This window comes from Macrotis lagotis, chromosome X (assembly GCF_037893015.1).
Source record: "Macrotis lagotis isolate mMagLag1 chromosome X, bilby.v1.9.chrom.fasta, whole genome shotgun sequence".
NCBI classification, from domain to species: domain Eukaryota; kingdom Metazoa; phylum Chordata; class Mammalia; order Peramelemorphia; family Peramelidae; genus Macrotis; species Macrotis lagotis.
In genome coordinates, this window is record NC_133666.1 from 497,717,225 (window position 1) to 497,742,863 (window position 25,639).

Sequence of the window (25,639 nt, forward strand, 5' to 3'; positions counted from 1 at the left end):
CCTAATATAAAAAGTAGAGATAATAATAATGTTGGTATTTATCTCAGAGGATTGTTTCAAAGATCAAATGAGATGATATAGTCATGTTTTATAAATCTTAAATTTATGAATAAATATAATCTATTATCACTATTAATGCTAATGATAACGGAAAAGAGATGATATGGATGGGCTAAAGGGATTGTAAGTATGCATCATTAAGGGAGTACTCACACCAATGGGATTATCTATTCTTTAAGTTCTCAAATAAGTAATAGATATATTGCATTTGTACTACACTTAAATTTCCTAAGTGTTTCCATGTACATGATATCATTTAGTTAAGAAGTAAGGGAATCATTTTCTTGTAGCTTCTTTCCAAAGAGGCAAAAATCTTGCTGAACTCAACTTTTCTTTGGTGGTCATGGAAGATAGAAAGTGGGATTGGGGTATAAGACTGAAGCTAAGCTCAAGTACTAAATTGATGGCCCAATATGGTCCTGTTGAAAAATAAAGTAAGAAACTTTTATTAAGTAAGGATCAGTGCTTTGCTAAGCATTGGGGATACAAAAGAAGCAAGACAGCACCTACCCACAATGAGTTTATAATCCAATAAAGGAGACAACATACAAACATATAAAAAGCAAGCAATATTACAAGATGAATAGGAAGTAACAAGAAAAGGCACTGAAACTAAGAGAGGTTGAAGAAGGCGTCCTGTAGAATGTGGGATTTTAGGAAGCCAACTAGGCAGAGAGGAGGAGGAACCAATAAATGGAGTCTCATTTGTGGAACAGCAAAAGGACAATGTCATTAGATCAAAGAGTTTGTGTCAGGGAAATAAGCAGGCTTAATGTATTGTTTGAGAGACAAAGAGATACTAAGGTAAGGATAGCATTTATAAAACTCAAAGGGAGACAGGGAGAATATATTTATTTTGTCTAGCAGTCAGTCTGATAACTGTGCTCATTTCACAAGGGAATGAGGAAGAAATATGTAGTTCAGAGAGATTCTCTATGGTTGATGTTGCAATGGATAGAGCACTGACCTTAGAGTCAGGAAGATGGGAGTTCAAATCTGACACTAGCTGTGTGACTTTGGACAAGTCACTTAACACTGATTGCCTCACATCCAGGGCCATCTCCAGTTGTTCTGATTCATATCTGGCTACTGGACCCAGATGGTTCTGGAGGAGAAAGTGAAGCTGGTGACTTAGTACAGCACTCATTCACTCAAATCCAATTCATCTGTTTGTCATGGCATCAACTCTCTGTTGTCATGGTCTTCTTCGAGAATGAAGGATGAATTCATTCATTCCTTGGCTAGATCCTGGCATCAAGGGTCTTCATGGTTAAAGGGAACTCAGAGGTAACAGCACAGTCTGACTGACCACTTAGGGAAATACCAACTGAAATCTTCTCATCCACAGTGTAGCAATTAATCCTTTTGTTGATGAATTTAAATGCATCTCCTCAATGCTCAAATTAGTGACAAAATCAAATATCAGCTGTTCAGATTTTAGATGCAACTTGGATTAAATATACTGCTTTTTATAATCCAAGACACTGGAGATTTTCTCTCCCAGTATTATTTATATGGATGCAATTCATAGTAAGAAAAATGGTCAAGAGAATGTGGACAGTTAACAATTTTCATTAAATTACTTTATTTTAGACATAGATTTAACTTATTTTATTAGATTCGCCTCTATAGATTATTCATAAATATCTATATTAACCTTTCAAATTCCAGCATAATTTTAAGGATTATTTCCATAGGAAAGCAAGATTACTTGAGTTGGCATTTGTGTAAGTTCTAAAAAGTTCACAAACATTTTTTGAACCTCATACAACCCTGTGAAGCTGATAATATGTATATATTATATATTATACATATAATAATGTGTTATTATGCTCCTTTCAAAGATCTGGGATTTGTGACAACTGGATCTTTAACTGAGGTCCTTTGATTTTAGATCCAATCTGCTTTGCACTATACCAGCTGCCTTAATTGCAGTCCTCTATGCGCTATCATCCCTCTCATCTCCAATATGGGATATAAATCATGCATCAAACTTCTTGAAATTTTGGGAGGCATATTTTGTTATATATCAGCTATTTCCTAATATGACAGTCCAAAAGAAAAAAAAAACCCTGCAAAATCAATAGGAAAGTGACCATGTCTGGCATTTTGTTGCAGAAGTCCCCAGACTTACCACCAAGAATAGGAAAATGCCTTTTATCATCTGTTCTTTGAGAAAAAGACTGGTCATTCAGTTCATGATTATTCAATTATGGAGAGGGGAGAGACTAGTTATACATTTCATTGTCCTGTTTACTGTTGAGTGATAGGGTGATTGACTCATTTAACTCCCAAGCCTTAGAGATGTCAGGACACTAAGAAATGGCAAAGCTCATTAGGACAAATATGCCATAACTCAGCACTTTTTAATTTGTTTTTAATTTATATCCGAGATTCAAAGTATTTGTAACTTAATGTTTACTAAACCCCTGAAGTTTGTTTATGAAGGAATCAATTTCTGCCTCTTCAGAAAGCCTAAAATGATACAATATTTGGGTATTTTAGAGGATATTTTACTTTTGTTTTGCCTGTCAGTGGGGAGGTTAGACTTCTAGCAGGATTGAAGGTGAAGGAGGGAGGGCACCGGTTAACATGATATGGGAAACTATTCAAAAGAAGGAGCACTTTGGGAAACAGCTGAAGCAAATGGTAACTGATGGCAAAGGCCTGATCCTGAAGCATTTAAAGGAGATGGATAATGGAAAGACTATCTCTTGAATCAAACCAATCTCTACCTGGTGGTAAAACAGCATCTGGTAAGTTTTGGTGGATGTTGACCAGTGTCTAAACACACACACACACACACACACACAAATATATATTTATTTTAAAACAAAGCTGCACTATCACTAAAAGAAAAAAAAAGTTATTCTTGTCTGTTCCATGGAGGATCTTAAAAGCAGTGTTTAAATTCTAAATAAATGATAAATACTAAAGTATTTTTTGGTGTTTTTTTCTATTGTGCAGGAAGGTATTTCTATTCCTTGTGAAAATTCATGCTCTCTTTCTTTCAGCTCAAGGTGTGAGTGACACACAATAAACCAGAATATTTTAGTATGCTGTGTGATAAGGAGAACTTTATTATACACATAATTAATTTGCTCTTAATCAGTTTCGACCAAAATTGCCTTAAAATATAAAAAAGGCACTGGATTGTGAGCTATGCTCCACAAAAGTACATTTTGTAAGTAGATAAAGACTTGCATTTCCATTGTTCCAGAATAATGAAATGACAAAATCTTTCATAATAGCTCCAACTGAACTTTTGTCTTTAAGGAAAAAGTGAATGATTTTTTGGAGAGTCCTGGATAATAGACTCATAGATATAGAGCCAAGAGAGACCTCTGAAGATGTTTAGTTCAACTCCCAGATATTTTAGATGAGGAAACTGATATCCACTTGCCTAAAGTAATATCGGGAGGAAATATTAGGAGCAGAAGTTGAACTCTAATTCTTACTACTGCTACTTCCCTTGTATCAGAATTACAGAGATGCTTTTTGCATGATTATAGTAGAATTTAAATGCAACACTTATTTGAATGTGAGACACAAACACAACTCATGCATTCTTTCAGTTCTTATCTTTGAAAGAACAGTTGTTAAATACTTTGAGTATTTATTCACTGGTTTTTTTTCTTTTGGAAGAGACTAATGGTGCCCCCTGTTGGATAATTTGACATTTCTAGAAATGTTATTTTTAGGGGGTGAGATTTTAAATTCTTTAGGTTAGTTAGCATTACTTAGAATCATAGAATTTGAGAATATTAGTTTTGAAAGGATACTTAGAGAAAAGATCTTTTCCACTTCTTTTATTTTTTAGATGTGGAATAAGAGATTAAGCAAATTTCCAAAGTCATACCACTAGTTAGGGGAACAAGATAGAGTTCACTTATCTGCCTCCTACTTTTTGATTGAAGGTTGATTAAAATGACTGTAGAGCACTGAGAAAATAAAATGGTTGAAATAAAATACAAAATATTTAAAATCTTGCAATTATATAAATCAAGTTTGAAAGTATAGTAGCAAATATCCTTTCTCCCTTAGAATAAGTGTATTGTAATATTCTCCCCCCCTTTAGAATAAGTGTATTTAATATCCTTCCCCCTTTAGAATAAGTGTATTGTAATATCTACTTTCCAAAGTTGCAATGATTTGTATGTCTTAAAGTAACCAGATTTTAGCAAAACAACATGGCTTCACAAAGTTTTGTAAAAACATTATTACCTAGGTTCCTTGGAGTGGTTAGTTTTTTTCTCTTGCCCCAATAATTCACCACAATTATCATAATGTAAATACAGCAATTTTGGTGTTGGTGGTGAAATCTCATAAAGAGTGTAGTAAATATAAGTGGTTCTAAAAATGGCTAGAATTATAAAAAATGTCTAAGATTTAAAAAATAAATGTATCTTTGGTCGCTAGGTGATGCAGTGGATAGAGCACTGGCCCTGGAGTCAGGAGGACCTGAGTTCAAATTTGAGCTCACACACCAAGTTGTGTGACCTTGGGCAAGTCACTTAACCCCATTGCCTTAAAAATAAAAAAAAAATAAATGTTTCTCAACTGAATTGCTTTGGCTACTACAAAGTCCCATGGGAAGACTTCCTGATCTGGTTGCATAGATCTTGAATTCAGATATTCACTATAGCTAATCTCAAGCATTTATATAGTGCCTTAAGTTTTACAAAGAAAGCTCTTACAGCTATTAATCTTGTTTGAGCCTCACAAAAACCCTTTGAAGCAGGTGCTTATTATGATCTTCTCTTCCCTTTTTAGAAATGAGGAGCTTGAAGTGAAGAGAAGCAAAGAGAGCTCACCCAAGGTCTCACAGCTGCTATCTCAGGAAGGACATGAAGTCATGTCTTACTGATTTCAATTTCAGTGTCCTATCCATTGGGCCACCCTAGCTGCCTCCATGAGATCCTGTGTCTTGAATGCTCATCCTAGAAATGACTGGGGGCCTATTAACCATTACTTCATTTTTCTAAACAAATGAAAAGCCAATCACATTAGAACATGACTTTCATATCATTTGCATCATACAGAGTGTCCATAGTCCATAAACATTCATTAAGTATCTACTGTGTACCCAGAACTTTGCTCTGGAACAATCCTCATGCATTGATTTTTCTCCTTTCTCACAGCATTAATAATAACTGATATTTCTGTAGCTCTTAAAGGTTTACAGAGTACTTTATTCCCATTATCTTGTTTGATCTTCACAATGATGCTGTGAGGTAAAGGCAGCAGGTTTTATGATTCCCTTTAAAGTTGAGAAAACTTTTAGCTCAGAAAGGTCCTTTCTCATAACAACTAGTACCTTTTGGAGAAGGAATCTGAAGTTATGGCTCTCTTAAATCTTAATTATCTTCTCATTACATCCACACTGTTTCTAGAGTATAAGAACATAAGTCCACACATATCAAATTGTTTTCAGAACTGTTAATCAAATTTCTATGGATATCAATAAAAAGCAAATAAAAAATAATCCAGGTTTGTAATATATTTGTTTTATACTCACTATCTGATTTCTATCAGGGTCATCTGTATTTTATTTTGCCTTTGGGTCAGTGTTTATTTTCACAGGTCACAAAATAAAATTAAAATTGGACAAAATTATTCTTTAGGAAAAGGAAAGATGGGGAAAGGAGAAACAAAAGAATAGAAGACTGCTAAGAAACTGGGTACAAAAGAGAAATTTTATAAACAAGCAATGAGAAAGGATTAGGAGACCTATAGGATTTTTGCCCAGCAGATAGATAACATGTAGATATTTAAAAATCAGACTGATCTTGATTAAAGAAAAGTTGTGACTTTAGACTGTTACCTGTTTCCAATCATCTATTATTCTGAAAATACCTAAAAGTCTTAGATTTTTAGAACTATACTTTTTTTTTACTAGGGGGGAAAAAGAATTTATCTGCTAAGCTGCTTCTGTTGTTTTTCAAGGAAATGTTAAAGTTAACAAAAATTAAACAAATACTCTGGTGTTTTTTAACTTCTTCATTTGCTCATTTTTATGGAAAATGTTAGTTATTCTCAATAATCAATAAATCCCTATACTTAATAACAACCATGCTTGTAGGAATAGAATTATAACTACAACAAAAAGAAGACTCCAAGGACACTAAATTGGCTATCTTGATTAATATTGCTATGCTTCTCTTTAGGTATATACAGTACTCTATACATAATATTCTTCTGAATTTCTAAATGCATAATGGCTATCTGCAAAAACACACATATTGTGTGCATTTATTCAAAAGGCATCCTCCATTTGCTAGTTCTTTGAGTACATACCAAACACATCATTGTCTTCTGGGGTTTCCTGAGGAAGTTCTTGGGTTGTAGTGGTTCTCTTATTTTCTGTTTGTCCCATATTTGTTTCAGCATCCTGTTAACAGAAAATCATATCTTGAGATACTTAACTTGATGGCTCTATGATCTTTTTCCCTCATGAAGTGAATCTTAAAACCTAGTTATACTTTATTCTATATAATGATAGCCTGTCCATATCCTTCTGCACAATCATAGAAGACATCTGAAGAAGGTGCAGGTTAGATAAGTTATTACTCATTCAAGGTCCCACAGGTAGCAAGTCTCAGAAACAGGACTGAAACCCAAGTCCTCCAATACTAAATGACATACTCTTTCCCCAGTAGTTGTCTTTCTAAATGATACCATTTAAAAAATGTTCATTAAGAAGATACTTAGGTATACTTTATTTGAATATCATAACAGTAGTTGTACATAGGGGCTACCTGGTTACCAGTTACCTGTGGCTCCCTATTACGTTCATCCTTGGAATGACCTCTGTGTTCTGGTTGTTCAGTTTGACTCTCTTTAAACCAGATAGGGTTTTCTGAGCAAATATCAATATTGGAGTGATTTATCATTTCCTTCTCCAATAGATAAAGGCAAATAGAGATTAAGTGACTTGCCCAGGGTCTTACTACTGGTGAATGTCTGGGATCAAATTTGAACTTGGATCTTTCTGACTCCAGACCTAGTGTTTTATACACTCAGTCTCTTCACAAGAGAAATGAAAGGAATAAGGAGAAAGATTACTATATATTGGAGTGTGTTTGTTATATGTTTGCCATGTATAATGAACAAAGATCTCAGGGCTTTTTTTGGGGGGCATATATGATGTCAGGAAAGGAGTTTTGTATACTTTTATACCATGTCTTCTTTCCTTTGTTGTAGCACAGTGATCAAGTGTAAATAATTCAATATCTTTGTAAAGTAAGATACCAATATTTATACAACAACTTCACAGAATTCTGACGACTGCTCTCTCTTCAAATCTTAAAACTATATAAATGTTATACTGGACATGAGGTAGAACCTCTGTGCTCCATAAATCTAAGTAAAAGAAGGTTAATGATATTTTGTTGTGAGCAGATATGTATAATAAATGCAGGAATGTAGCAGAAAAGGTCTATTAGTTTCTTGTCTTTGTTTCATTCAGCCAAGGCAAGGGATAGATATAGTCAGTCCTGTGCTTTAGGAATATCATCAATGATATGTCACTCAAGTGGGTCTATAACAAACCATGTTTATCCATATTAAAAGTGTGAGAGAGAGAATTTAGAGGCCATTAAGTTTAACCTCTTTATTTCACAGATTAGGAAACTGAGGCACAAGGAGGTTAAATTAATAACCCAGTTAGTGTCTTATACCATATTTCAAACCTTGTTTTTCTTGACTGAGTTCAGTGTCCCATCTGATGAAGTGATAAGTACACAGAAGACTCCATGCCAGGGAAAGTTCCCCTCCCCCTTTTTCCAGCTTTTCACTTTCCTGTTTCTAATTCTAATATATATGCTGTCACCATTTTATACATTCTTGAAACACTGAACACTTCAAAGCAGGTGGTGATAAATTCTGATACATGAAAAAGACTGAAAAATTAGCTTCAATGAAACACTGACTGAAAAAAAAATCCAAATGTTTGATGGAGCAAAATGTGGTAAATGCTATACATAATTTTGAAAACCAATAGCTAAATACAGTTATCCCATGAACTACTCAGTATCTATATAAATAACACATTTTCCAAGTGTGAAATGCTATATTCGACATTAAAACAATGTGTTTAAGGGCAGCTAGGTGGCACAGTGCATAGAGTACTAGCCCTGGAGTCAGGAGGACCTGAGATCAAATTTGACTTCAGACACTTAATAATTACCTAGCTGTGTGGCCTTGGGCAAGTCACTTAACCCCATTGCTTTGCAAAAACCTAAAACAAAACAAAAACAATGTGTATAATTATGATGTGGCCAAAGGGGGAGAAACTCTTTGAATTCAATTATTTAGCAGCATTTCATCTATTTTTGGAGTTTCCTTTCAAGTTTCCTTTTAAGAAATGTAATAGTGGGTTAAGTAGATGCAATGCTGGCTTTGAGTCAGGAGACATGGATATAACTTAATCCCACTTTGTGACTTTTAGCTCATAATTTTTCCGAGTTCCCATATCAACATTTAAAATGAGGGCTAATATTGCTTGATACCTTATGGTGGTTTCCTGAGTTGAGTTTTAAGCGATTACTTCTGTGATCTATTTCGTAATGTTTGATGTGTGGTCTTTACCATTTATTCTTATTATGTATATACATGAAAGTATACTTTTACAGCCAATACGATAAATGATCAAGTGATGGAGCCATAGCCATAGCCATAGCCATAGCCATCAGTAAGAAATTCTTTATCTTTCCCAGTCACTCCTCTTCAAAGCTTTGCCTAATTGGTCAGTTCAATCTAGATCTTAAAAAACTTTGTGATGTTAGAGGAACAAGATACATTTATTGGTGTTCACTACACTAAACCAAGATATTTACCCCTGTGACAAGGGTTAAATGATCTGAAAAGTTTAAAGGGCATTTGAAATTCACTTTAATTAAGTGCATGGTTTTTTCATCTCATAGTTACCTTGAGTTTCTATGACAGTTTTCTACAGTGAAGATGGTGTAAAACTACAAGATACGACTTGAAAAGGCTACTTATCTCTTGTGGCATTTAAAAAATATTTTGCCAGTAGGAGACATTCCTAACTGAGGTATAGAAAGAATTTTGTTAGAAACTCAGCGGCAGCTCATCCTAGTAGTGAAAGTCACCAAGTCAAACCAATGAACCCAAGACTGGATTCAAAATTTAATTTCAATGTGATGAAAACAATCATTATCATTTTTCATTTTACCCCATTCTCTATCTATTGTGTCTATCCTTGCAGCTTACAAATATGTCTTCTCTAACCTTTAAAAAAAACTCACTTTATTATCCACATAATCTATTATCCTGTTTCATCTCTTTCACAGCCAAAGTAGAAAAACTTGCATATACTCTCTACCTCCGCTTCTTCTTTTCTCACTCAGAGTCATATTCCTTTAATAATCATGCAACCACTCCATCTAGTTATCAATGATGTCCTAATTGCCAAATCCATTCACCTTTTCTCATTCCTCATCTTTCCTGCCTTCACTAGGGCATTTGACACTGCTGACAACATTCTTCTTGTTAGTCTCTTCTTTTGTTTTTTTTATGATACCATTATTTTTTATTCTTCCATCTGTCTGGCTGTGCCTTCTTAAAAAAAGGGGGTAGGTAACATCTGGACCTTGAGCTATATAATGAAATCACTTGGCCTGGTACTGGCTAAGTCAACCACAGGTGGGACTTGATGTTCAATAAATCCAGGAGGTTTTTAGAAGTGAATTAATTGATTTTTTGACTAAATATAGCAGACTAATTTTAAGCTGATAGTTTTGTATGGCCTTCGAATGATTTTATGAATATCCAAATGGTCCCTGGCAGAAAAATGGTTCCTCTCTCTCTCTCTCTCTCTCTCTCTCTCTCTCTCTCTCTCTCCTGTGTATATGAATATATAATATGTGTGTATATGTATCTCAAATTAAATATATTCAAAACAGAGTCATTATCTCTCCCTTGACCCCAATCCTATTCCACACTTCCTAATCTCTAACAGGGGTATCACCATTATTAAACTGATTCATATCTTGAGCTTCTTTCTCAATTTCTCATTCTCCCTCATCTCACATATACAATCAATTGTCAAATCTTACTTATTTTACCTCCACAATATCCATCTCATCCATCCCCTTCTCATGTGTCTTCATCATTTCTTTCTTGGACCTGCAATAGTCTCCATAATTGATCTCCCCTTTCCAATATATCTTCCAAAGAATAGCCTAAATTGTCCTAAAGCTCAGGTCTGACCAATAAACTGCTCAATAAACTCCATCAAAAGCACTATAGAATCAAATAAAAACTCTTCTGTTTGACATTTATAGTCCTTTACAATCTTGCTCCAACCCAATCTTTTCAGGAATTTCCCTGATCCAGTCAAACTGTTTTTTGTTATCACATATGACATCACATTTCCCATCTCTTATTTCTTTGTCCTGGCTATTCCACCTTATTCAGGAATGCATTTCCTCTTTATCTTCCCCTCTTAGAATTTCTAGCTTCCTTTAAAACTTAGTTCAAACACCACCTCCTACTTAAGAATGTTCATAATCTCTCCAGATGGCTGTGCCTCCTTTCTGAAATTACCTTGTTTATACTCAGTATATATATTTCATATATACTTGCACATATGCCTATTGGTTCTCTTGAAAATGTACTCCCTAAAAGCATTTCAGGCTGCTTCAATTTTGTTTTTTCATCTTTAGTGCTGAGCACATTGATGAGCAAATAGTTGGCATTTATGAGTTGGTAGACTGAAATAGTGGAAAAACTACCTCTATTTTTCAAATGGGGAAATTAGGGCTCAGATAGGCTCATTACTTGCCCATGGTTACAGAGCTGGTGCATCCAAACAAACCCAGTTGTCTCTGATTCTACTTTCTGGTTATCTTTCTACTATATCACAGTGATCTATCAATAGCAGGATATACTAAAATATGTCTACAGAAACTAAATTATCACATTTGCATAATTGGAAAGAAAAGGGAGTCAGCATTTATATAATACCTGCTATGTGTCAGACACTGTGTTAGGGATTTTTTACAATTATTACTTCATTTGGTCCTCATAACAACTTAGTGCTATAATTATTTCACCTTTCTACAGGAGGCAACTGAGGCAAGAAGATGTTAAGAGACTTTAAGTGCAACTACTAGATGTCTGAGGCTAGATTTGAACTCTAGATTGAGCACTCTCCATTCACTATACCAGCCCAGCTAAAGGGGTATGAATCACTATATAAAAGTGCTGGATTTGGAATAAGGAAACCTAGGTTCAAATCTCAATTTGGGTCTTTATTACTATGTAACCTTGCTCAAGTTTCTTAATTTTAGCTTTGGTTTCTTTTCTGTAAAATGAAGAGTGATATTCATCAACCTGTGGCATATTCTTGCTCTAATTCTATGATCCTGTGAAGTGGCAAAGTAGCATGAGATTAGTTTACAGACAGGAAAACTAAGGAATTCATTTTCATTCATAGCTTGAGCTTAGGTGAGAAGAAAAACATCAGAGGAACAGATGTTCTCTTTAGGAGAGACACACAAAGGACTGAAGTTCCATTTTAGATCCAGGAAATAAAAAACTGAAGAGAAATGTTCCAATATACCTCACAATGTAGCCTTTATTGTCTTCCTGCCTAAGGGCATTTCCTGGTTTCCTCATCTGAGAAGATGATCATGGGACTTGAGATGTACTTAACATCATTTCAGCTTAGTAGAAAGCATTAAGGGGTTCTTCAAAGGAGGGAGGAAGCAATTTGGTTTTTTTTTTGCATGGCAATGGGGTTAAGTGACTTGCCCAAGGTCACACAGCTAGGTAATTATTAAGTGTCTGAGGTCAGATTTGAACTCAGGACATTCTGACTCCAGGATTGGTGCTCTATTCACTGTACCACCTAGCTGCCCCAGGGAAGATGCAATTTGAAAAAAATCAAACCAAAGTAAAAAATATTCTGAGGCCCAGGGTGATTAAAGTCAGTTCCAAGATTGTGGTGAGTGGAATAATGTGACAGATGAGAAAGGGAGTGCAAATAAAAACTGCACTATGTGAATCCTACTCTGGATTCCAAAATTGTTGCCATTGAAGATCATTCCAGTCATTGGGCAGCAGTATTATCATCATCTAATCATCCAAATCATTCAATACAACTCACCAAATACAGAAATTAACTTCAAGACCCTGAAGTAGGTGCTAAGACAGATTAAAGACAGATATGGCAAAGTTTCTCCTTGACCCACAAGATTGCACACTAATGGAGAAGAAATAGAGATATAAATAAAAGGTCAGAAGAAATTAACTTGGGTTTTCCTTTTAGTTACTGATATGAATTATAAAATGCAGAGGAGAAGAAAGTATTAGGAGAGATCAAACAAAGGTGAGAAATTCTAGCAGGGGTATGTATGTTGGAACAAAGGCAAGGTAGGTCAGGAAATCTTTTTTGAAGAGGTAGCAATTTAACTTGAATGCCTTGAATGCCAGAAAAAGTTTTATGAAGGGAAGAGCTAAAGTAAAATATAGTATGACCAATATTCAGACTATGTGAAAGGAAGTAGTAGGTTATCCTTTTGATAGGGAATCAAAGGTAGGTTTGAGTCAGATTGTGGAAATCTTAAAACTAGATTAAAGAGAAATGATGGTTTTAATCAGCATATAATTGGGAGCAATTGAAGATTTTGGAAAAGAGGAATGATGAACAGAACAGGAAGTTCTGTACTAGAAAGAGTAGTACAGTATTGCTGTGATTTATAATCATAAGATTTGGAAACACTAGCAAGTTGAAGGAATTCTATTAACAATCCACAAAGATACTAAGCTGCTAAGCAGTTAGGTGGCATAGCAGATAGACCCCTGAATTACAAGTTGGAAAAACTTGAGCTTATATCCTGCCTCAGATTCTTACTATCTGTACAACCCTGGGTAAGTCACTTTGCCTCTCTGTGCTCAGTTTTCTCATCTGTAAAATGGGAACAAAGATAACTATGAACCTTGCTTAGCTGTTTTGAGGATCATATGAGATAATATTTGTATAGTACTTTACAAATGTTGAAGTGCTATGCAAATGCTAGCTAGCATACTGGTTTGTAGATTTCCCTTAATAGACTGATAACTTCCTTTTTTTGGAAAAAGAGGGAAACAAGCCAGCTATATTTGGGAATATTATCATACCCCTTTGATTAAGTAATAAAATTGATTCTATCACATATTCCCTAAACTAATTCAAATATTGATCAATTTATATGTTCTGATAAAGACACTGAAAATACTAATCACCCCCCAAGATATTTTCATTGTAAGAAACAACAACTTTATTCTTTCCTATGCATAATTCCAAACATGGGGACCATATCACCTTCTGTTCTTCATGTGAAATATTTTTGCAGAGTTGAAAGGGAACTCAGAGGTTACTTTGTTCATCCTTAGACAAATAAAGTGATACAGTGGATATAGTACTGGACTAGAAGTTTATATAGTGCCAAGCACATGGTAGACACTTAATAAATATTTATTGATTGATGGGAGTCAAGAAGATATGACATCAAATCCAACCTCAGACACTTGCTATCTGTGTGATTGTGGGTATATAATTTGCCCTGTCTGTTTCAGTTTCCACATCTATAAAAATAAGGTTAATAAAAGCATTTAATTTCTCCAGAGTGTTGTGAGGGTTAAATGAACTAATAGTTATAAAATGATTTGCAAACATTAGAGCACTCCATTCATTTCAGTTGTATCTGAATCTCTGTGACCCTATTTAATTTTTTTTTTAGGTTTTTTCTAGGCAATGAGGTTAAGTGGCTTGCGCAAGGCCACACAGCTAGGTAATTATTAGGTGTCTGAGGCCGGATTTGAATTCAGATACTCCTGACTCCAGGGCCGGTGCTCTATCCACTGCACCACCTAGCTATCCTGATTTAAGGTTTTTTTTGATAGAGATATTGGAATGATTTGTCATTTCCTTTTCCAGATGAAAAAAAAATGAAGCAAATAGGGTGAAGCTACTTGTACAGGGTCACACTAGAAAGCTAAGAAATGTCTGAGGTCAGATTTGAACTTGGGAAGATGAGTATTCATAACTCTAGGACTGCTATTCTATCCACCATGACACCTAGCTGCCCCAAAGCACTATATAAATGCCAGATCTTTTGTTATTGCTAATATTATTATCAACATCATCATTATCATCATTTTGGACTTAAATAGGAAACACTTTAACAATATACCTGACAAAAGTATGGTCATAGCCTTTGCTTAAACATATTCAAGCTGTACTATCCCCCGAGAGTCAATTGCACTTCTGGATAATTCTTAAAGTTTTTCTCTTATAGTAACATCAAGCCTAAATTTGCCTCTCCAAATTTCTACCCACTGATTCTTATTCTATTCCCTTGGGCCAAGCAGAACAAGTCTATGGTTGCTTCCATCTGATAGTCTTTCAAGACCCTTAGTTTTCTGTTTTCTAGACTTAATATCTCCATTTCCTTCAACTAATGTAGTATGATCTTTGAGCCATTTGCTACCTGTTTGCTCCTCCTCTGGATGCATTCCAGCTTATTTACCAATAGGCTGCATAAAATTTCCAGAAAATATTAAGATAACAGAATATCTCTTCTCAAATATCTGTAGCAGCACCAGCTAAAAGAATTAGACTTATTCTATTTATTCTAAATGACTTCAGAGGACAGAATTAGGACCCATGAGTAGCAATTAAAATGGCAAAAACTTTGGACTCAATATAAGAAAGACATGAAGAATTACACCTACAAAAATCTATTCTGTGGCCTTAGGAAGAACTACATATAGCTCTCCATCACTAGAAGTATTGAGAATAGATCTGTCAGGCACATATAGAGATGATTCTTGTACTGAAAGGAAGGTTAGAAAAGATGACCTCAAAAATATACTCCAGGACAAAGATTCTATGACATTAAATAAGAAGAATATATATACTTTTTGGGGGAGAGAGGTTACTAGCTAAATCTGTATCTTTGGATAATTTATAAGTGGTTCCTAGGAAAATTAAAATGTCTTTTTCATTTGCATGAATTCAAAATAACCTAAAATAATGTGAAAAGGATGTAAGAGACTCCCTGGGATGGGAATAGTCAAGTCATTTATAAATTCCTTACAGTGCCCATAGCAATAATTAGAACCATTCTAGAAATAAACAAAAATATATTAATTCCTTTGAGATTCACTTGATCTTTTCCATTATAAGTCATTCAGACATTTCCTCAGTATATTCAATTAATTGAGTGGAAAAAAAGTAAATATATTTCAGAATTTAATATAGATTTGTGGGTTCTTTTTAGGAGGGTAGGATGAAATAGTCTTTATCACCATTGGCAGCACACATTTTTCCTTACTGGAGAAAAGTATTTTGCTCTGTTATGTGCTTATATGTTCTTTTCATTTAGCATACTGACATCTTACAGCACTTGACAATATTTTCATCTTGCCAAAATTCTTTTATTTTAGTATGTAGGCAAATGGTTAGAATGATCAGATCAAAGAAATGGCTTGCTTTTATTTTTGAATAATCTGGAAACAGTCTGTTCACTGGCAAATGGCAGGAAGGGAAAGGGACTAATACAAGGAAGGAAACTTAGGAAAGGACATAAAAACAAAGTAATTAGAGAAAGAAATTTCTCAAGGCAGACTGATAAAACTGAAATCACATTCTAGGGATGTGCATGAGATGCAGTAGTTCATAATATTTGTGATGATGCTATCCTAGAGACTGAAAAATATATTCCAGGATAAGGGCCTGGAGGATGATAGGAATTGAATACAATAGAAATTGTATGAGAGGACTGCAAAGGACCAAGGAATTGTAATAATTATTGTGCATGCAACAGGTATGGCTAGTTACAATAAAGAAGGGGCCTCTGCTGGCAAATTAGAGAATAATAGGATAGTAGGTTCTGTCAATAATGTAAATCTAGGCATGTGTTCTTCAGAAGACTGATAAAGGTTGGTAAATGAAAAGGGAAATGATTTGGATTGCTAAAGTGAAGGGTAATTATTTCTTGAATTACATGCAAAATAACTTGGAAATAGATTGGAAGTAAAAGAGGTATGACTAAATGTAAAGAGGGGCAATAAGGTAAACAATCATTTAAATGTAAAGAGGGGCAATAAGGTAAACAATCATAAGAATAAAAGGTAAATTTGAGGATGAAATATAAAGTGATAGAGAGCAAATTAATCTTATAAAGAGAAAGAAGTGGAAGGTCATTTTCATTTTGTGTGGATGACAATGGAGAATTTGTTGTGAGTGATATCAAGAAGTATACATAGTACACATGATATTTAACAATGGAGAAAAACATGGAGAAAAATCTTTGACAAAAGAATGTTACATTATTAGGCATCAGATAAGGGTCTGAAAAGGGGAGTTTTTCTGTAGGTGGGATAGAGAAAGCTCTATTTGGTGAACATTGTTGGGGACATCAAGGAAAGGATTAAGAAGCTGTAAGTCTCTTCTGTTCTTATACCTGGTAGGTATAACCACAGATAATCCTCATATCTGGGACAGCTTCCATACTCTAAGGAGTAGAGGCAAATTAAACCATCAATTTCTATTTCAGAAATTATAGTGCTATAATCCCAATATAATTAACATTTATGTTCCTTTAAGGAAATCAAGATAAATATTCCCCCCATACTAAAATGTAAATTCTTAGTGGTGTTTTCAAATTTTCCTGGCTCCCTTCCTTCTCCCAGAGCAAAAAGCAGAAATGTCAATCAGTTTATATCTAATTCAAGTAATGTGACTCATTTATTGAATTGCATTATACTATCAAATCTGAATCAGGAGACTTGGTGCCTCTTCCATAGCTGAGGTTTGGCTCAGTATAACTAATCATGAAGGATTAGGGTTTAATTTTTTCAATGACATAACTCAAATATATACTAATCAGAGGCTCCATTTGAGAAACAATAGCAACTTATCAACTTTGAAAATATGATGTGTGCTGACAGAAAACATGCCAACTGAACATTCCCTTCTACAATTTACTACTCATGAGTAGAAGCTGAACTACTATTGATCAGTAATACTCAAATATTGCCACAGATTTACATTCTCATCAATGTTTGTATTACATTCCATGATGCAATGCACATTCCTACATCTCCTTTAGGATTTTTGCCTCTAACTTTCTCTAAACTTCCAACTATAAATTTGCCAGAGAGTCTCAGTCCAATTTAGTGGGAGCCTTTCTCAAATTCTATTGTCAAAGCATGGGCTAATCAATATGAATAAAGAATAAATGATTATTCATAGTATATATATATATATATATATATATATATATATATATATATATATATAGAGAGAGAGAGAGAGAGAGAGAGAGAGAGAGAGAGGCAAATGCCAGAAGATGAAATAAGATATTCTTAATGTGACAGTAAGTAGTCCATACATGTTTGTCCAGATAATTTTTTAATGATTAAATTTAAATTCCCTAAGCATGAGTTATTGTCAGTAACTGGGAAAAGAGCCAGGATAAAATTATGAAAACTGAGTCATTTTTCTTATCCACAGAATGCTTTTTTTCAGTCAAATTGGGAAAAGGGGAAAAATTTGTCTGGCAGGATTATGGCTGTGGCAAATAGCTGAGATTTAAGTTTAGGACCCCTTGCCATTATAGATATTATAGGTATCATTATTGAGGCTCAATAAATCAATACACACTTATTAAGTGCCTAGCATGGATGAAATACTGTGCTAGTCATTGCTCAGAAAGCAAATGTTCAGAAGTTTTTTCCATGGGAACAGTCAAGCCAGAATTAAAAATTCATTTCAAATCTAACATGCTTTCTTTTATGGAATTCCACAAAAAATCTGTAAGTAATCAACTAGGTCTAAACATTTTTTTGAATTGGAAAATTATATTTTCAAAGATGAGAAATGAATTATAGAACAAAATGTCCATGTATTTCTTTTGGTCTAAATAAAACAGCTCAGGTATTAGTTCATCCAAATTCTTAAAAATGGGCAGATAAATACCAGGTCTGGAGTCAAGAACACCCCCCCTTCCTGAGTTCAAATCTGACCTCAGATACTTACTAGCTGAGTGATCCTAGGCAAGTCACTTAAATCTTTGTCTCAGTTTCTTCTTCTGTAAATTGAGTTAGAACCTCAATTTTAAAATCCAATTTAAAATCTAATTTAAAACTAATATTTTACTTTTCCTGCAAGTTGAATATTTAAATATTTATCCAGTCTTGACCAGCTTAGTTATATGCCTGGAAGAGGTATTTTAGGGTAGTAGATAGAGAACTGGCTGTGGATTCAGGAAGATTTATTGCAAATCTGATAAATACCGATTTTGTGATCAGAACCAAGTTGCCTAAATTTTAGACAACTCTGCAAGACTTTTAAATTGTGGGGAAAATGCTGATTTTTGGTAGATGGAGCTCCCTCATGTGGGAGTTCCCTACAACAATGAAATCTGAGGTCCAGTCCTTTAACTGAAAATAAAACTGTATAGCACTGAATTTTTTCAGTATCTCATAGTAGTTGATTCTCCATGGTGTTTTGTTGAAGAATTTACAGAAATATATGATTTATATTATTCTCCAGAATAATAAGAAAATTTATTTTTAAATAGGTTTATTGTGCCTTCAGAAAAATAAAAGAGAAAAACAGAGTAATACGGTAATGCACATTCAAACGAAAATCCAAATACAGCTAGAAAACCCAATTTCACAGTCTTTGTGGTTTCCCTTTAATATTAATTAGGATAAAAGAAAATCAAAGAGCTATTTCTTTTGTTTGCATACTTGATCATCACTGATTTCTGGGAAAGATCTTAGCTTTTAAAAAGGTCAGAGTCTCTTACACCAGTAGTACTGCGTTGTCACTAGACTCCAATGGACTGAAGAGAAGAGAGCGATGCACAGCTCTGTATTGGTTCACTTGCAAGCCAAGACATTACATTCTTGATGTCATTGGTTCTTTTCAAGAAGGAAGGACAAACATCAAATAATAACATGACCATCACCAATCTTCCAGGGATATGGCCCACTACTTTAAGACATTCCTTCACAATCCACACTACATTTTATTTGAACGACTAATTCCTTTTTAAAAAATATCTGGAGTTCTAGTGATTTAGGACAAGCCTCTAGGCAAGCATAAACTGTTGACCTAAAGGTTAACAACTGCATAGTTTGCTTCTTTTGCAACATTATAATTTTCAACTGATACTTCTTTACTTTCTGCCTATATGGAGTGGTAAAGAAAGTGGTGGTGAGGAGGAGAGTAGAAAATGTATTTTTCCCCTTATCAGCCAGCTGGAACAATAGGTAAGAGGTAGCAGTTAAATCATGTGATTTGCTCAAGGTGGCATCTTTCTTTCAATGAGTTCGACCTTTCAAGTTCACCCCCATTATTTCTCAGAGGTAAAATAGAACTTATAATATAGAATTAACAATTTTTACCTCCTTCCTTTAGGGATAGAGATGCTGAGGAGTAGGTGACAGAGACTCTTGTAAGGAAAAGGACAGAAGTGAAGGAAGGACTTAAGTATACTTCAATGTTTCCCTTCTGTCACTTGCTCTTTTCTGATAGGTGGAAGTCTTCTTGTGTTTCCCCTTTTAATTCTTGATCTTTTCAAATAGCATGTGACATTCACCTTTTTTAGCTTGGAGACAAGATAATTACATGATCTCATGGGGTCCTAGGAGACCTGATGAGGCTGGGAGAGCTAGAATCTAATTCCATTTCTATTTCCAAGAATACTCATCTCCATATGTCTCGAGGGTTATTGTTAGAATTTAATGTAAATAACATTTTTGGACATTTTGAATATTTTCATGAAGGAAGAAATATCCCTAAAAGCCCCCACACACTTGCAAGTCCTCTTTCAATATTTCTTTTGAACAAATTCATCTAGGTTGATGATTCTAAAAAGTCAATAGATAGGAAGGAAGACCCCAAATCCCTTCTCAGAGCAATGTTTTTAACATGATGACTTATATTGGGTGAGAAATTCTCTATCAAAATAGCAGATGCTTAGCTTTCTATGCAGAAGGGTAATTTACAAAGTGCTGACTCAAATCAGAAAATATGCAGTATGTGAAAAATGTTAAAACACCTTGGGCTAATAATCCCTGCTATTTTTGGAGCTGTGATACCTTATTACCATTTTCTAGATTTCAAAGCATATTCTTCTTTCTAAAAGGGCTATATGTGATTAAAAAAACAACATTAACTAAAAACTAATTTTGTTTGGGGATTAGATTCAAATAAGCTATAGAATCCCCCAAAGCATTCATAGATGAAACTGGCAGAAAAAATGAAAAAGGAATAAATTTAGCAGTGTTTCTATAATAATCTCTAGCCATCACTGGTGAAACTGACAGCATTTCATTTGGATTCTTATACCTTAGTTCCCAATATGCAAATTGAGTAATTAGAAATAATGGTCAGGAAACAAAAGTTGGGAGGAGTAGCTGAACCAAAGAGAGTTTGGAAAGGGGACACCTGTCCTGAAGGTGAAGGAATTTTGAAAGTATTAAGGGACAATTTGGCAAGATATGTTGGGGAAAAGTTACCAAAAGAAAGGGAAATAAGCATAGAGAATCTTATTTTCTCATTTTCAAAAACAGATAAAGATGATTAGTATTGAGGGCATAAATGATTAAAAAATAGAACAGGCAGGCTTTCATAAGCAATATTCTTCAGCAGATCATATCTCTACAATCACACAATTAATTGAAAAAATTACAAAGAAAGGCAAAATATAGATCATAATCTAATGGAGGACACAGAAAACAAATATGTACAAACAAGTTAAATACAAGAAAAATAGGAAATAATTAACAGAGGAAGGAAGGCACTGGAATTAAGAGGTATTGGGCAAGACCTCTTTATGAAGGTAGGCTTTTTCAGAGAGGCTTGAAGGAAACCAAGGAATTAAACATGAGGAGGGAAGAGCCTTCCAGGGATGGAGGGCAGTCAAGAGAAAATGCTAGAGTTGAAAAGGCAGTGTGTTATTTATGTAGCCAATGTCATAGAACTGATGAGCATGATGGGAAGGAAGTGCAAGATGTAAGAAGACTGGAAAGACAGGGGTTATGAACAGCAAATAAAATTTTAAAAAAATTGATCCCGGAAATGAAGGGAGCCATTGGAGTTTATTGAGAATGGAGATATTATCATCAGACTGATGTTTTAAGAAAATTACTTTGTTGCCTGAATGGAGAATGGATTATTATGGAGGAGACATATGGTTGTTAGACCCACTAGGTTATATTATAGACATGAGACTTGGCAATAGATTGGATATAGTTAAAGGGAGAGATATTGAAAAGTAAGCTTTCCAGTGCAAAGCTTGGAGGACTCAAAAGATTGGGGCCCTTAAGAGTAATAGGGAAATTTGGAAGGGAAAGGGGTTTGAGGGGACACATAATGAGTTCAGTTTTAGACATGTTGTACTTAAGATGTCATCTGGACAGTCTGTCTGAGAAGTCTGAAAGATATCTGGACATGCAAGACTGAGGTCACCAGAGAGGCTGTGGTTGGATAGATAAATTTGAGAATTATTAGCATTGAGATGGTAATTAAATCCATAGGAGCTGAGGGGGATCATAAAGTAAAGAAGATAAGAGGACCCAGAACAGAGCCCTGGGGGACACCAATACTAAATGGGTATGGTCTGGAAGGAGATTCAGTAAAGAAGACTAAGAGGTGATCAAATAGGTAGGGAGAGAGCCAGGAATGGTAGGTATCCCAAAAATCTAGAGAGAAGTGAAAATTAAGGAGAAAAGGATGAACTATAGTTTCAAAGGCTTCAGAGAGGTTAAAAAGAATGAGAACTAAGGAGGGAATGAAATTAGGTGGTCATTGGTAACTTTGGAGATGAGTTTTAGCTGAAGATTAATTCAGAAGATGGATTGTAGAAAGTTTAAAAAATTGGGAGGAAATGGAGGTACTATTATAGATGATCTTCTCAAGGAGTTTAACTACAAAGGGCAGAAGAAATATAAAATGTTAATTAGTGGGGATGGAAGAATCTAGTGAAGGGTGAGGATAAGGGAGAAATGGGAATGTTTGTAGGCAGTAAGAATGAACCAGTAAATAGGAAAATATTGAATGTGAGAGTGGGATGACAGAGGGGGCAATATACTAAAGGAGATGGATAGAAAGGTTACTTGTGGATGTAAAGGCATTTGCTTTGTCAAAAGAATAAGGTCAATTCTTCACTTGTGAAAAGGAAGAAGAGATAGGGGCAGATGTCATCTGTGTAATGTGGAATGGACTATTTTTTTTTCAGCAAAATATGAGGCTCCACTTTCATTGAGAGGGTGCAGAAGGAAGAATACATGGGAGCTTTGATGAGGATGAAAAGATTTAAGAGTCACTGTGTAGCCTTGGATAGTGAGCTGATAAGATAGATAGAGAATGACTGCCTAGCAACTCTAAGGACCTAGTTAAAAATGTAAAACATAAATTGGTAGAAGACCTAGTCAGAATGGTGTCATAATTTTCTTCACCCTTGTTCAGTAGCATGTACATAGGAGTGAAGGTGGAAAATGGTGTAAATGTCCAAGTCTGAGTCTTGGAAGGCACAATCTGTAATATAATAAGGGGGCCAAGGACTCAAGAGAATAGGATAGTGTTGAATTGAAATGGTTCATCAAAATATCAAGATGGGGAAAGGAGGAGAGAGTAGCCAGTGCAAGGGTGATGGTTTAGGAGATAACTAAGAGGTCACGGGATTGGAGGTCACAGGATGAACAAAGAAGCGAATTTGTCATGAGAAGGCAGAGGGAGAGGGGGAATGCCAAAAAATTGTGGTTGGAGGAGGGGGATTTCAGGGTTCTTTAATATGGAGGTGGTACATTTGTAGGTGATGGAAAGATTAAAAACAGAACTATCTTTGTGGGAGACTTAGGTGGGGTATAGGTTATGAGAAGTTGGTAGGTTGAAGAAATGAGTGGTTAGAACATTTGAGAAAGAGTTGAAATTCCCTAGTATGAGGGCAGAAGTTAAAGAGAAGAGAAAAAACTGTGAGCCAGTCTGGTGCTGAACTTATTGAGAATGGAGGGGGAGTGTCCTGAAGATCTATAGACAATAACTATCAGAATTTTTATTGATTAGAAGATTCAGGAATCTCAAAAGAGAAGAGGTTACTAAGTGATGGTGCTAGGAGGAAAATCTACAAGTATCAACTAGGAACAAAAAGTATTCCAAGATCCATAGCTCAAGTAATGAGCCAAAGAAATGAATAAAAGTACAGTTGGTCTTCAATTTTTCCTAGTACCTGGGGGTTGGGGGGTAGTGTGTTGAAGCAGGGGAGGGTAGCATCAGTGTTTGACAGAAGATTAAAGGTAGAAGAGGAAGAGATTTAAGAAGACAGGAAATTCTGTTTCCTATGGAATAAGTATGTCAGGGAGAATAGTGGAAGGGGTGGTAGCTTTGTAAGAGTATTGGGTGAGGGGAGGGAAGGATGGGATGAGATTAAGGGAAAGGGTCCTGGATAGGGAATGGGGTTTGAATCCATGAAACCTCACAATTAACTGAATCTTGGATTATTAAGATTAAAAAGATATAATACAACTAATTAATCATCAAGCATTTATTAAATTCCTGGGATGGTGCTGGATGCTAGGGATATAACTACAGAGAATGAAATAATCTCTAACCTCAATGAGATTATACTCAAAAAAGATTTTCCCTACAGTGATGAAGGATTTCCTATAGATGGTCAAAATGGAAAAAAAAAAGCATTCCCTAGGGATACAGAGGTTTTCCAGATGTTTCTGCCTGCAGATTGATGATGATGATGTTTGTCCTTCATTCTCAAAGAAGACCATGACATTAAGGAGTGACACCATGACAAGCACAAGAATTGAATTTGAATGGGGGGATGGGGAGGGTGGTGCTAAGTCACTAGTCTCACTTTTTCTTCCAGAGTCATATGGATAGAGCACCTCCCTTTAGTCAGGAGGACCTAGTTTAGATCTAGCCTCAGACACTTAATAATTACCTAGCTGTGTGACCTTGGGTAAGCCACTTAACCCCATTGCCTTGCAAAAAAATCCCCCAAAACCAAAAACAGAGTCACATGGATCCAGTGGCCAGATATAAATCAGGACAACTAGAGACGGTCCTGGATTCAACACAAGGAGGGTTAATTTACTTACCCAAGGTCACACAGGTAATGAGTATCAACTGGATTTGAACTCCCATCTTCCTGACTCCAAGGCCAGTGTGGCAATCTAACTTTCAGATTATATTAAGTCCTGACAACTTCATAGCACCTCCACAAAGATATTCATGATTATTCAGAAGGGATTGGCCTACCAATCAAAACAGGAAAAAGTAAATGGATTAAGAATACCCATTGAATGGACAGTGACATAGTTGGAGAGAGAATCCATTCAAACAAAAAAAATATTATTTGGCACAGATTATTATAAATTGGGCTCAGAACTGGATAGGAGGAATAAAGTAAGTTGGATAGAATTTGGAAAATTGTGCAGTACTTGAAATTATTTCAGATTTATTCACTGGCAAATAAAGCAAAACCAAATCAAACCAGTACAACTTCCCTGCTTTCCACCTTTCTAATATATATGCTAACCAAGTGATGCTATGCATTTATGAATCTTGGAATATCGTAATCTTCATTAAAATAAATGTTAGTGACTCCAGTATGCTGCTAAATATTTACAATTTTGACACATGTACAAGAAATTGAGTGAGAGATATTGCTGAGGAAATGAATGACCAGAAATGCTTTGTCATATATACAGGGAGAATGAGAAAGAAAAAAAAAGACAGAGCACTTAGGTACTACACATGTTCCCATGTAGACTTCCAACATACTGGGTAGATATTAAATGAAATATCAATGGGAGAACTGGGGCAAAGATACAACAGGCTGAAGAAGCATAAATAGGCCATATCCTGCATAGGTCAGTAGAATACACACTTTGATCCTTCATAGATCTATTCAAATAACTTTGTTTTCAGGATTTTGCAATTATAACTAGAATTATAGCTGGATAACTGGAAATACTAAAACTATAAAATTAGATGTTATTCCTCTACTAAGGTAGATTCAAAAGTCTATATAACCTAATTTCAGTGTTATGCCTTTATAAAAATGTTAGCAATAGCTGCTTCAAAGGAATCTAATTTCACTAAAACTCAAATAACAATTTTTAAGTCAATGGAAACTGATATGAAAGTTAAAGCAACTTAAATAAGTGTTAGATTCGTTAAAGCTAAACCTCATTTTCCTGTAGTATTATTCAGGGAGAAGAGAAGAAACTAATTTTAATATATTATATAATAAATATTATGTATACATACACACACACACACATAGTGCTAACTATGTAGTGCTTTTATAAATATTATCTCATTTGATCCTCACAGTAACAAAGCAAGATCAATGTTATTATTATCTTTTCAGATAAGTAAACTAAGGCAGACAAAAGAAATATTTGCTCAGGATTAAATAATATGTATTTGTAGATATACATGAACTCAGATCTTCCTGTCTTCAGGTTAAGATTTGTATCTGCTGTGCCACCAGCTGATTCTTATATTGTTTAAACAGTAGAATATGCATTGTCA

At 34.9% G+C, this 25,639-nt stretch overlaps 1 protein-coding gene across 13 annotated transcripts in view; it reads right to left on the reverse strand.

The window, feature by feature from the left end:
* Positions 1–25,639, reverse strand: part of LOC141500000 (myelin basic protein-like) — a 198,436-nt gene that overhangs the window by 87,336 nt on the left and 85,461 nt on the right. For all 13 annotated transcript variants that reach the window (XR_012471821.1, XM_074202845.1, XM_074202842.1 and 10 more), the window contains one exon: positions 6,358–6,451. Coding sequence is in view for 12 of the 13 variants with exons in the window: in XM_074202845.1 (XP_074058946.1) it covers positions 6,358–6,451 (94 nt within the window). In the remaining variant the exon portion in view is untranslated. The remainder of the gene's footprint in view (positions 1–6,357; positions 6,452–25,639) is intronic.